The sequence below is a fragment of the Rhinatrema bivittatum genome, chromosome 3, assembly GCF_901001135.1.
Source record: "Rhinatrema bivittatum chromosome 3, aRhiBiv1.1, whole genome shotgun sequence".
In the NCBI taxonomy this organism is placed as follows: domain Eukaryota; kingdom Metazoa; phylum Chordata; class Amphibia; order Gymnophiona; family Rhinatrematidae; genus Rhinatrema; species Rhinatrema bivittatum.
This window is the reverse complement of record NC_042617.1, coordinates 159,630,267-159,642,770: the sequence shown is the minus strand read 5'-3', so window position 1 is coordinate 159,642,770 and position 12,504 is coordinate 159,630,267. Positions and strand designations below refer to the sequence as shown.

Here is a 12,504-nt window from a genome sequence, read left to right as displayed (position 1 = left end):
TGCTTTTGGTGTTCAGAATCATCACCATCAAAGAATGTTTTTGGTGTAGGTATGTCCCTAACATCCTAAGGCAAAGAATTAATTCAGTTATTGAGGTATTTCCATGTCCTCTCTGAGTACCCTTTTATCCCTTGGTCACTTAGTGGCCTAACTGACTCTCTCACAGACTTTTTGCATCCAATGGATTTGAAAAAGGATTTTATTATTTGTTTTTGCCTATATGGCAAGTTTATTTTCAAATTCTCTTAGGCCTGTCTTACTACTGATTTACATCTAACTTGCCAGTAATTTTGCTCTTGTCTATTTTCCTCATTAGGATCTACTTTCCATTCTTTGAAATATAGACATTTAGGCTTTAACTGCCTCTTTCATCTCACCATTTACCTATGCTGGAAGTCATTTGGTCTTCCGTCAGCCTTTTTTAATGCATGGAATTCATTTTATCTGGGCCTCTATGATGGTATTTTTAAATAATATCCACACCTAATACAAATTTTTAACATTGGTAACTATCATAATCTCCCTTTTTAAGGTCATATGTTACTGCATCCTCCCTCAAGTGATTATGGCAAATTAAATTGCATTATGATCATTATTGCTAAGCAGCCTCATCACTGTAACTTCTTGCACCAGGTCCTTCATTCCACTGAGAAGTAAATCTAAAGTAGCTCTCCCTCTCATCATTTCTAGGACTATCTCTCTATACCCAGTAACTCTGAAGTCCATAATCCAAACCTGGGCTGTCTGTTTTTGCTCTTTCCCTATTTGTCTTCTTATGTGATCTGAAATGAATGTCTTTTGAATTCTCCAACCCTTGCTGAATTTTTTAAGCTTTCCCAATTTCTGTGCTTCATCTGGCACTTACATTTCCACACTTCCACCGTCACTTAATCCCTTTAACTCTTCCTTATGGTAAACAATTTGAACTCTGACTTTATGAAAAATACCCTATGCTAAACTTTTACTTTTGTACCCTCCCAACACACCTGAGAATCAGAATTCCTCACAATTCAGCATCCATTCTCACTCAATAAATAGATTCTATTCCACATTTAAAAATCATTCTTCAAGCACTCCTTTTAAATGAAAGAACATATACAACAGTACTTCATTTCAAATTATTCAGACTCATAGTAGGTAAATATTATTCTTTTTTGTGGGCTTTGAGAAGTGCAGGGAGAGAAAGGAAAGGCTTCCTCATTGTCCCTTAGCCACTGCTACTGCTGGTGTGGCTGAGTCACAGAGACTTCATCTTCTGACTCACTGTTTAAGCTGAAAATGTGAAGGAAGGTGGAAAAGGTGGGAAGGAACTTCGAAAGGCAGAACTTGTTAGAAGAATGATGGAAATGGAGCAATGTATGTCCTCAAAGAGATGTTCATTTCTCCTGCACCATGGCATGGTAAAGCAGAGGCAAGTCATCCATGTTAATTCTGGACCAGACAAACATTCTCTCCGTACCATCTATCCAATAACAGGGTCCAGTTGCTCGGTGAATCTAAAAGCCTGGGGGTAGATTTTTTAAAATTGCACGTTCGCGTACTTTTGTTGGCGCACCAGTCGCAAACAAAAGTACGCTGGATTTTAGTAGATACGCGCGTATCTTCTAAAATCCAGGATCAGCGCGCGCAAGGCTGCCGATTTTGGGCAGCCGGCGCGCGCCGAGCCGCGCAGCCTGCCTCCGTTCCCTCCGAGGCCGTTCCGAAATCAGAGCGGCCTCGGAGGGAACTCTCTTTCGCCCTCCCCTCACCTTCCCCTCCCTTCCTCTACCTAACCCACCCCCCCGGCCCTATCTAAACCCCCCCCCCCACCTTTGTCCACGGATTTTCGCCTCCAGGAGGGAGAAGTAAATCCACGCCCGCTGGCGCGCCGAGATGCGACCCGGGGGCGGTTCCGGAGGGCGCGGCCACGCCCCCGGATCGCCCTGGGCCGAAACCACGCCCCCAGGCCCGCCCCCGAAATGCCGCATCCCGCCCCCAAAACGCAGCGTCGATCGGCCCTGCCCCCGACAAAAAACCCCAGGACTTACGCGAGTCCTGGGGCTCTGCCCGCTCCGGCAGGCCTATGGAAAATAGGCGCGCCGGCGCACAAGGACCTGCTCGCGTAAATTCGGGCGGATTTACGCGAGCAGGGCTTTTAAAATCCGCCCCCTGGTGCGCACATCAATTGGGGAATGCACACACAAGTCGGGCTTGCGTGCACTGACTGAATTCTAAAAGCTGCCCAGCTGCACGTGTATCTCCCACTGTGCACACATCTAAAACGTTTTCAAAAGGGGGCGGGGTCTGGGCGGGGCATGGGTGTTTCAGGGTGTGTCCAAGAGATGTGTGCATGGATATTGTGTGCCTGGGCGCACACCCAGATGCCCTATTGTGTAAATTTACTTCTGCTAGGGATGAGGTGTAAATTTTAAAAAAATTAGCCATACCTGAAGGGTTTTAATGGTCCGAGGAAACTGGGGGGAGTGTAAACTATTTTGCTCTCTCTTTTGTCCAGTTAACAGCTAGGTTCTCCAAGGGGGTTTGGAGAACCTAGCTGTTAACTGGACAAACTGGTGAAACTGGCAATGGCGTGGATGCACACCCTTTTTAAAATTCCCTGACTTGTGTAGTAGAAGCCTCCTAGAATATTAAAATTGTTACTCTGTCTTCGCCAGCAGCACAAGATGAAGTTTTTGAATTCCCTGGCGTCACTGGAGGAAACCAGGACCTGGACAGCCGAGCAATCACCTTGGTGACGGGCTCCTCACGGAAGATTTCAGTGCGCCTGCAGCGAGCTACCACTAGTCAAGCCACACAGACGGAGCCTCTGTGGCACGAGCCTGGCTGGAGTGACTCTGGGTCTCACACCTTTCCGAAAATGAAATCCAGGTTCTATGTGAAACCAGGGAAGAGCAAAGGCTTCGCCAAGTGGGAAAATGAGAAGCCCAGTCCGCAGGCCAACATGGACTTAATGGAAGCACAGCTCACAGAGCACGTCACAGACCATCAAGGAACAGAAAGAGAGCAAAATACTGAGGTTAGTTATCAAAGCCAAAAGCTTTCTTACAAAAAACTACATTTGTTAAAAAATAAATCACATTTTCCTTCAGGATTTCAAGCCATAGGGAGTCACTGAGCCAGTCCTGCAGATTTTAAATTTTAAAGACGCAGCACTAGCTAAATTTATCAAAATATCAACTTTTCTGTTCTCATTTCATTTTTGCTTTCTGTTTTGGTCTTATTCTTAAGTGTCCTTTCTTTTTCTTGTTCTGTTGTATTTTATTTCTTATATATATATATATCCCACAACTTTTGGCATAAAAGATGAACACCCTTTATTATAGTTATATGAATGTCCTAAGTCCACTTTTCAGCAGTTCATTCACAATTTACATCCTGCATGGGGTTCTGATGAAAAACAGCACAGCCGTTTCACAGCAATAAACAAAAGTGCCCATGTTGGTGCAAACTACCTGGGTTCTTTTACCAGTGGGGTTTGCACCAACAATCAAAACAAAACTATGTGAGTAGTTTTGCTTTGATTATTGCCCGTTGAAAGATTATCCACAGAGTCTTGTGCCTGCTTTCCTTTTGTTCAGATCAAGACAACACGCAGAGTGATATATAATCAAAACTACATACGTTATTCTCCAGCCTCCCTCTGCCCTGGAAACGCCTTCTCAGTATTCTGTTAAAAGCACACACGTTGCTGAACAATGAATGTACTTTTACCCTTGTGCAGAGTGAGCTATAATCAAAGAGCCCATTTCCAATGGTAAAACACTGTTTTTTAACCATGATGATGCCTTTCATTATTGCATTCAACAGAAGGATCTGCTAAGCAGGGAGCAGCTTTTACAGATATTAAGCACTAATCTCTCTTCAGCAAATGTTCAATTACAGCTTAAATTCTGAAAGTTGGGCAAGGAGATTTGTGAACATTTCATGATGTCAAGTTTCCTTCTTTGGTGCAGAAATTTAGGTATAATTTTGATTACTAACCAAAGGTGGGCAACTTTCAAAATGCTTGACGACATCAAAATAAGCTCTTACCTCCCTTAGGTCTCAACTTCTCTTTGTCTTCCTTAGAGAGAGGTTGATTTACGTGGCACTTTACATTTCAAAATACTTGATTGGAGACCTAATCATGGGCAGGGCAGCTTTAAAATGTTCTATGGAGGCCAAGCCAGTGACTCAGTGACAAGTGTTGTACACTTTTTCTCAGAAGACCTGAGTTCAGTCTCTTGGTTACTGGTCACTGGGGTTAGGGATACTGCAAAGGCAGCACTCACAGCCCCCGGGGGAGGGAGACTCACCCAAAGGGAGCCCTCAAGTTTCTCAGAGCCAGCAAGCACAGCTCTTCTTACTGATCTAAACTATGAAGTGAGTGAATGCAAGATTTACTCTCATTTTTGATAGAATGATTTTGTAGTTATTATTATTATTATTATTATTATTATTATTAATAATGAATGTATTACTTGAACACCCCACTGTTTGTGGCAAGTTACATAAAAACATTCATAATTAAAAATTATTTTTTAAGGTGATTGAATTGGGGGAGGGCAATTTTCAAAGCTATTCACCTGGCTAAAATGACTGAAAATTGCACTCCCTAAAATGTGGCTAAAAGCCTGCTCTGTTTCTGTAGTGCGTGGCCTTTTTTCCACAGGTAAAAGATGTTTCTGTGGGCGTGCTTAGGATGGAGGAGGAAAGCAACGCATATGCATTTGATTTCCAGAAGTATGTGTGCTATTCTGCCCCCTCTCCAATCACCCAACACACATAGGGGAAGATTTTCAATCCTCGCACGGGCGTACATGTGCACGCGCTACCCATCGCGCACACGTGTACGCCCGGTTTTATAACATGCGCGGGGAGACGCACGCAAGTTATAAAATCAGGAGTCGGCGCGCGCAAGGGGGTGCACAATTGTGCATCTTGTGCACACCAAGACTGCGCTGAGCCCACGCCGAGCCGCGCGTTCCCTCCCAGGCCATTGCGAAATCAGAGTGGCCTTGGAGGGAACTTCCCTACCCCCACCCCACATTCTCTTCCCTTCCCCTGCCTCCCCTGCCCTTTCCCCCCTACCTTTTTCTTCTTTTTTTTTTGTTTTAAAACTTACTTCAGCCCTGGGGCTGAACTAAGTTGTGCCTGCCGGCCAACTACTGCCAGCGCGCGATCCCCAGCACAGCGGCAAATGGCCGCTGTGCCAGGAACCTATGACCCCGCCCCACCCCACCCCTTTTTGCAAGCCCCGGGACTTACACGCGTCCCGGGGCTTTATGCGCGTCTCCGGGCCATTTTAAAACAATCCCTACGTGTGTAACCTTTTGAAAATCTGCCCCACTGGGCCTGATTTTAAAAAGCATTTACATGCTTAAAATTGGGTTTTACACATGCAAATGCACTTTACCCATGTAAGTGGGTTTTGAAAATTGCTACAATATAACTCAGAATGGTTAAATCCATCATTGAATATACATACTCCACGACTGCCTCGGGCAGGCGTAACTTAGAGAGCAAAGGTAGGGGGGGATTTAGGTAGGGCTGGGGGCCATCGGGCCTCCCCTAGGGTTCGGCGCGTGCAAGGTGCACAAGTGTGCACCCCCTTGCACGCGCCGACCCCGGATTTTATAACATGCGCGTGGCAGCGCGCACATGTTATAAAATCAGGTATACATTTGTGTGCGCCGGGTAGCGCGCACAAATGTACCCCGCGCGCTCTCCTTTAAAAATCTGCCCCATATATTTTACACACGAAATAATTGTGACACTATGCAAATAATCCCCCGAATTAAAGGCCATAGATAAAAAGTACCCACATGCTTTGCAGCAATGTGAGTAGTTTGAAAATTGCCCCCAGAAAGCTTTCTCTAGAAAACAGAGATTTGCAAACAACAAAGGCTATGTAATTTGGGAGAACCTGGGCACTGGTGGGAGAGGGGAATGGGATATAAGCAGACAATTATGTTTTCCAGTGGATCAATATTAAATACTCAACATTTAAAATGTGAGAGGACAGAGGGAGCTTGCATTTCATGGATGCTTGCTTTCAGTAAAGCCAACCATGTAATTATTGCGATTCTTATTTCTCTTCACAGGAGAGTTGATCGCGAGCAGCATGGGCCAAGCAACGAGGGAAATGACCCATTGGGTGGAAAGTCCCATGGGTCTTTCTTTGGACAGCAAGAAACAGTTTCATACCGTGAGCACACATTCGCTTGTTAGGTTGACTAAAGGCGGTCGGCGCTGTGGTGCACTGTTTCATTTCCTAGAAGGTATGCAACTTCTTGCTGTGGAGGGTCTGCGCATGAAGAGCAAGATAAATGGATCAGAGAGTGACAATTTGTTTACAATTTAACCACCTCCACTTTCATGTTCACGGAGGACAGAGTTTCTCGGCATTCCCTCATATCTATGAACCAGGGGAAGCAAATAAGCACTACTCTCCCGTGAAAACATCACAATGAATCGACTTTTCAAGGGAGTCTGATTTCACTTCTTTTTTTTTTTTTTTGTTAAGAACCAAGTACCCTCCCCCCCACGTTCTAATGCACATTTAGTGTGTCAAACGTTTTATATTTTACGGTTCTCTTATTTGGGAGATGTTCTATGATATACATCAAACAGGAAGCCTTTAAATGATAATGTGGTCTAAATGTTTGTGTTGAAGGAAGCACCTCTTTCTATGCCATGCCTCAACTATATTTTGAAGATATTTATTCAGTTGTTGTTGAGTGATATGTCGCAATGTCTGTAACTGGAAGAGCAAGCGGGGCGGGGAGGGTCATATGACAGCTCCGTTGGATACGGCGTAAGCTCTCTATGTCCCAGTAAGCTGAAAGGGGTTAAAAGGTGACTATAGCAGTATTTCTGGATTTTACCTGATTTCTCCACATTTTCAGAGATAGACTGATAGCACAGCCCTCATTTAATTTTTCTCTGATATGCATTTAAGACCAGTTTCCAAAGTCATTGGATAAAAGAAATACATCAAGACTGTTTTCGAGGCTGTAGACAGCCTTTTTCAGTAGCAATACTACAATATGAATCTAAATTGTTTTTAAACTGTTTTCAAAACTGGATTTGAATGACTGCAACGTGATCATATTCAATGGCCTGCAGCAGATTCAAGTGAGTCAGTTGATATAGTGTATCTGGGTTTTCAGAAGACATTTGATAAAGTCTCCCATGAAAGATTACGCAGGAAAGTAAGAAGTCATGGGATTGGAGGCAGTGGTAACTGGTTAAAAATAGGACTAAACATTCTGTTTTCCCAATGGAAAAGGGTGAATAATGGAGCAGCCCACAAATCCATAGTGGGACCAGTGTTTATTTGCTAATGATCTGGAAAAAGGAGCATTGAGTGATGTGATCAAATTTGCAGAAGACACATAATTATTTAAAGTAGTTAAAACATATGCAAATATGAACAAACTGTGAGGAATTGTTAGGAGAACATTGTGAGACGAACTGGGCATCTAAATGGCAGATCTAATTTAATGTGCATAAATGCAAAAAATAATGCAAAAGAGGAAAAATAATCCTAACTAGGGGTAATTTTCAAAGGGACTTCTGAGGGTAAAACAGAGTTTTACATGAAGTGGCCTTTTAAAAAAAATGTCCTCTAGAATATGTGGTAAGCTTTTGTGCTTATGTCATGATCATGTATAACTTTACCCAGACTGAGCAGAGGCATTCCTGGGAGCAGATCTGGGGATAGCTTTGCATTTTGGTGCATATTTTGCATAAGTCTGCCTTGAAAATTGCTGTAACTTATGCATGTATTTGCAGCATACGTCACGTGGGTTATCTGAAAATTACATTCCTTCTCTAACCAATGCTGGGTTCCATGTTAGGAGTCACCACCTGAAATGGCTCATGGAGTCCATCACAGACAAAATATTGAAATCTGCTCAATCTGCAGTAGCAGCCAAAAAAAGCAAATAGAATGCTAGGAATTACTTGGAAAGGTATAATAATAATTTTATATTTATATTCTGCCTTTGGTGATATTTCAAAGTAGATTACATTTAGGTAGTTCCTTATCCCCAGAAGGCTTTCAATCCATGTTTGTACCTGAGACAATGGAAGGTAAAGTGACTTACCCAAGGTCATAAGGAGCATGAGTAGGATATGAATCTTTGTTTCCCTAGTTTTCAGCTTGCTGCTCTAATTACTAAACTACTCATGCACTGTGAATATGTCATCTCCGTATAAATCTTCCAGAACTGCTCGCAGTTCTGGTTGTTCCATCTCAAAAAGAAATAAGAGAACTTGAAATGTTTAACAGGTTAGTGTTCTTCAGCATGGAGGAGAGATGACTGAGTGGGGATATGTTAACATTTTATAGATTGAAGGATGGTGTTAAACAAGTTAATAGCAAACCGTTTTTTACCCTTTCAGCTAGTGCTGGGACTAGGGGGCACCTAACTGTTAAAACATTTAACCCAGATTTCAGAAGGTATTTTTTCAGTCAATGCACAATTACATTCTAGAGTTTGTTTCCAGGGTATGTGGTCCAGGCTGGTAGTATAGCTGAGTTTAAAAAAAAAAAAGGTTTGGACAAGTTTGAGGAGGACAAGTCTTATCAGCCGGGTAGACTTGGGGATCACCACTTTTCGGAATGTGCAACAGGGACATGGACCTCCCAGTCAGGATCTATCAGTCACTTCCATGTCACACAGATTGGCCACTGTCAGAGACAGGTTGCTGGGACTGATGCACCATTTAGTCTCTCCCAGCATGACACGTCATATGTCTTATCGATTTGCCTTTTTCTAGAATAATGACTGCTTTCTTTTTCTCCTTTCCACCCTGTCTCACCCTGCTTCCCCACTACCACTATCACAACACGCACTAGATGATATAGAGATAGCTTTCTGGTTCAGAACATTATGGATACAGTATAATCAAGTAAACAGTTAAAATTTGCAATTCATTAACACCTAAAACTAGAAACTCTAAATATATCCTTACAGTAATAACTGGACAGACTGGATGGGTCAGTTGGTCATTTTCTGCCATTATCTACTATGTTACTATGCTGATCTTCCCTTTTCACTGCACTGTGGTATCTTATGCTTTTCTTGCAGTGCTCCATTCTGTTTCCCAAAGAACAATATATTTTGAGATCTGATTTATGGTGTAAGAAGAGTTCATGCAAAATAAGATGAGAGTGTTTCTTTTTTTTTTTTTTTTCCTATTAAATAGGAAAAAGTAATAACAAATGATCATTACCTTAATAGGAACAAACATCCTGTTTATAGAAATAGCTTCCTGCTCCCTTCCAAAATGATGTTCACCAGATTGCACAGGATGAATGTTACAATTTCCCAGGCCAAATCTTTGTTAACTAAATTGGATCAAACTGTTGCAGTTGGCTTAAAAGATCACCAAAAATGTGCCCATACAGAGAGGAGATTTGTTCTGTGAACATTAAACCATAGTGTGGCTCTGTGTGCCTTTCATGATCTTAATACTTCTGCAGCTTACTAGAAACATTTTTGCTAGCTTCAAATAGTGCCAATTCACATTCTCCAAGAGAAAATGTTTTTGGTTTTTTTTCTCTTTTCTATATCATCAAACAGAAAAATAGAGCATTTGGATTTTCAAATTTAATAATATTGCCTGAGAGAGTAGGTGTAAAGCTGTGGTTATGGCCCATGGTTTGGGGAAATATGCACGAGAACAGAGGAGCCTGGGCTCTGGCTGTCCTTCACAAACGTTTATTATTCACACAAAATGAAGCAAGCAGAAAAGACCTGCTTATCTCAGCAATCTTTAAAGAAAGTGACAGCAATTAAATGTAGGCAGTTTTAGTGTACTCTATGCTTCCTTCTTCTCTTAGGGGCCTCCCTGTTCCCACCTGGGCCTACTCTCTTATTCCCCTCCTGAAGGAAATGTCCTGGGACCAGGATTTCCTTCTGGGCTGTATCTTAAAGTAGACTAGGCCAGATACCTGGAATCGGTCCCTTAAGGTGTTCTGAGGCTCTTTCTTGTATACTCCTTCATAATACATATCTTCCAGAAGGTTTGTGGTGACTAGAGGATAAAAGATACAAAGCAAAAACAAGGTACAACAGTATCAGCATAGATTGAACTGGGCAGAGTCAACAAGCATTACTTGATAAATTTTATATTGTCACCTCTGAAGTGGTACAATAGCAGCTGACTTAAGCCCTGACAAGTGTCACATACAGAACTTATTGCATTTGGGACTTTATGAACCTGCATCCAATAAGGCATTTTACTAATATTATAAGTTGTAAAAGTTTTATGAACTAACATTTTTGTGAATGGTTAATTTTATAGCTGTGCGCATTCGGGCACAGGCTTTACCCCAGAGTTTCAAAGTGAACTTATGTGCATAATTGGCCCGGTATAAACATAGATTAATCCACACAAAGTTACATCTCTTCAGAGAGCACACCTTGTGTGGGTTAACTTACACAAATTATTTTTCTAATCAAAATGCATGCGCACAAGTTCCAACTCTACCCCCAAAACATCTCTCCATGGTTTACGTAATATTTGCATGCAACAAGGATAGCACCAATATTACGCAGGATAGCACCAAGCCCTGGGCTATTTTAAAGCAGCTATTTGAATATAGAGCCCAAGTTTCAATAGTTTGCATAAGTCACCAAGCGAGTCAATTTTCAAAGGGTTTTGGAGTTAGTCATCTAAATTGGTCCTTTTGAAAATTTAGTGGGGCTGAGTTCCTAAATTTAGGCTCCTAGATTTGTTAGGGCCCTAAATTTAGGAGTCTAGAAAGTAGGAAGCTATGGGACGGAGTTAGGATGGTGAAACAAACTTAGGAGCTGAGTACTGGGTTTCGGAACTAGGCACTTAAATCTAGATAAATGAATAACAGACATAAATTTAGGTGCCTAAGTTGTAGGACCCTGAACCTTTGTGATTTTCAGCTGAAAACTTAAAGGTAGATTTTAAAAGGTGCACGTGGTTCCTGGGGTGCGAACATGGATGCCCCAATTTTATAACATGCGCAAGGCAACGTGCGGGTGGTGTGTGCAGGGGGATTGAATGTTAGTAAATTATGCGCAGCAACTCTATCGGGCCTCCCCCAGTTTCCTCCCAGTTTGCTCCAATTAAGGAGCGGACTGGAAGGGACCTTTCCTATCCTTAACCCTACTCTTCCTACCTCTTCCCCTCTCCACCCCGACCACTAAATCTTTCCTATCTATCCTTTTTTTTTTTTTTTCGGAACCTCAGACCTGGAGCGGAAGTAAGTTGCGCGTGCCGGCCGACTGCCAGCGCGCGATCATCAGGACAGCACAAAATGAGGCTGTCCCGGCCCGCCCCCTGCCCCACCCTTTCCCTTTGAAGAGGCCGGCACTTGTGCGTGTATCGAGCTTTATGCGCATAGCTGGGATTTGCTCGCACCGCACACATTATAAAGCGGGCCCGGCCATGCATGTAAATCCTGATTTTTGCGCATGCGGGCCTTTGAAAATCCAGGCCTTAGTATCCTAAGTTCAGCTGAAAATAGGTACCTAACTGTAGAGACCTAACTTAGCACCCTAAATTTAGAAGCTGAGCTTTTTTTGGAATATTAGCCTCTAAATTCGTGCCATAACTGGCCCGTAGATATTTCTGTTAGTATTTTATAAAATGTGTGGCAGGAACTGCACAGTTTCTAAAGTTCCGAGTATTTCTGTCCTGAAAATATGCAAATATATTTATGTATTTTTGTAATTCAAGAAAACAGATACTTTATCCATTTTACGCGTATAGTGCCGGATTTTAAAATGTTACACGCGCCGGGCCTATTTTAAAAAGGCTCGGCGACGCACGTAAAGCCCCGGGATGCGTGTAAGTCCCGGGGCTTTACAAAAGGGGTGGTCTGGGGGCGAGGCATGGGCGGGGCGGGGCCAGAGGCCTCCGACATAGCGGCCATTGCCGCTGTGTCAGAGGATCGCGTGCCGGCAGCCGGTAAGACAAGAGTCAGGGGGGGTTAGAGTAGGGATGGAGGGGGAAAGATTAGGGGAAGGGGTGGGAAGGTTAGGTTAGGGGGAAGGGAACGGAGGAAGGCAGCGCGGCTCAGCACCCCCTTGCGCATGCCGACCCCGGATTTTATAACATGCGCGCGCCCACCCTTCCCCTATCTAACCCAAACCCCAGCTCTAACTAGATCCCCCCCACAAAAGTGGGGGGGATCTAGTTAGAGCTGGCGCGCCATCCCCCGGCACAGGCCGCTGTGCCGGAGGACTCGGGACCCCCCGGACCGCCCCCAAACCTCCGCCATGCCCCCGGGACATATGCGCGTCCCAGGGCTTGCGAGCGCCGCCGAGCCTATGCAAAACATAGGCTCGGCGCACGCAGGGGCAGATTTTCTTGGGTTACACGCATATCTTACGTGCGTAGCCTTTGAAAATCTACCCCTAAATGTAGCATCTAATTGTTTTTTAAATTTTCTTGATTTTTTTTTATTTCTTTAATTTTGATTGATTATTGTGAATAGTCATAGTGCTAATGTAACCTGTACCTAATTCTGGGGCC

General features: G+C 43.3%; 1 protein-coding gene across 5 annotated transcripts in view; it reads left to right on the top strand.

The window, feature by feature from the left end:
• The window catches only part of RASGRP3 (RAS guanyl releasing protein 3), a 305,296-nt gene extending 293,459 nt beyond the window's left edge, over positions 1 to 11,837 (top strand). For 4 of the 5 annotated variants that reach the window (XM_029593882.1, XM_029593881.1, XM_029593880.1 and 1 more), the window contains 2 exons: positions 2,655 to 3,016; positions 6,084 to 11,837. In XM_029593882.1, coding sequence (XP_029449742.1) covers positions 2,655 to 3,016; positions 6,084 to 6,092 — 371 coding nt within the window. In that variant the 3' untranslated portion in view covers positions 6,093 to 11,837. The remainder of the gene's footprint in view (positions 1 to 2,654; positions 3,017 to 6,083) is intronic. The other variant, XM_029593883.1, reaches the window with a different exon arrangement.
• The last annotated feature ends 667 nt before the right edge of the window (positions 11,838 to 12,504 follow it).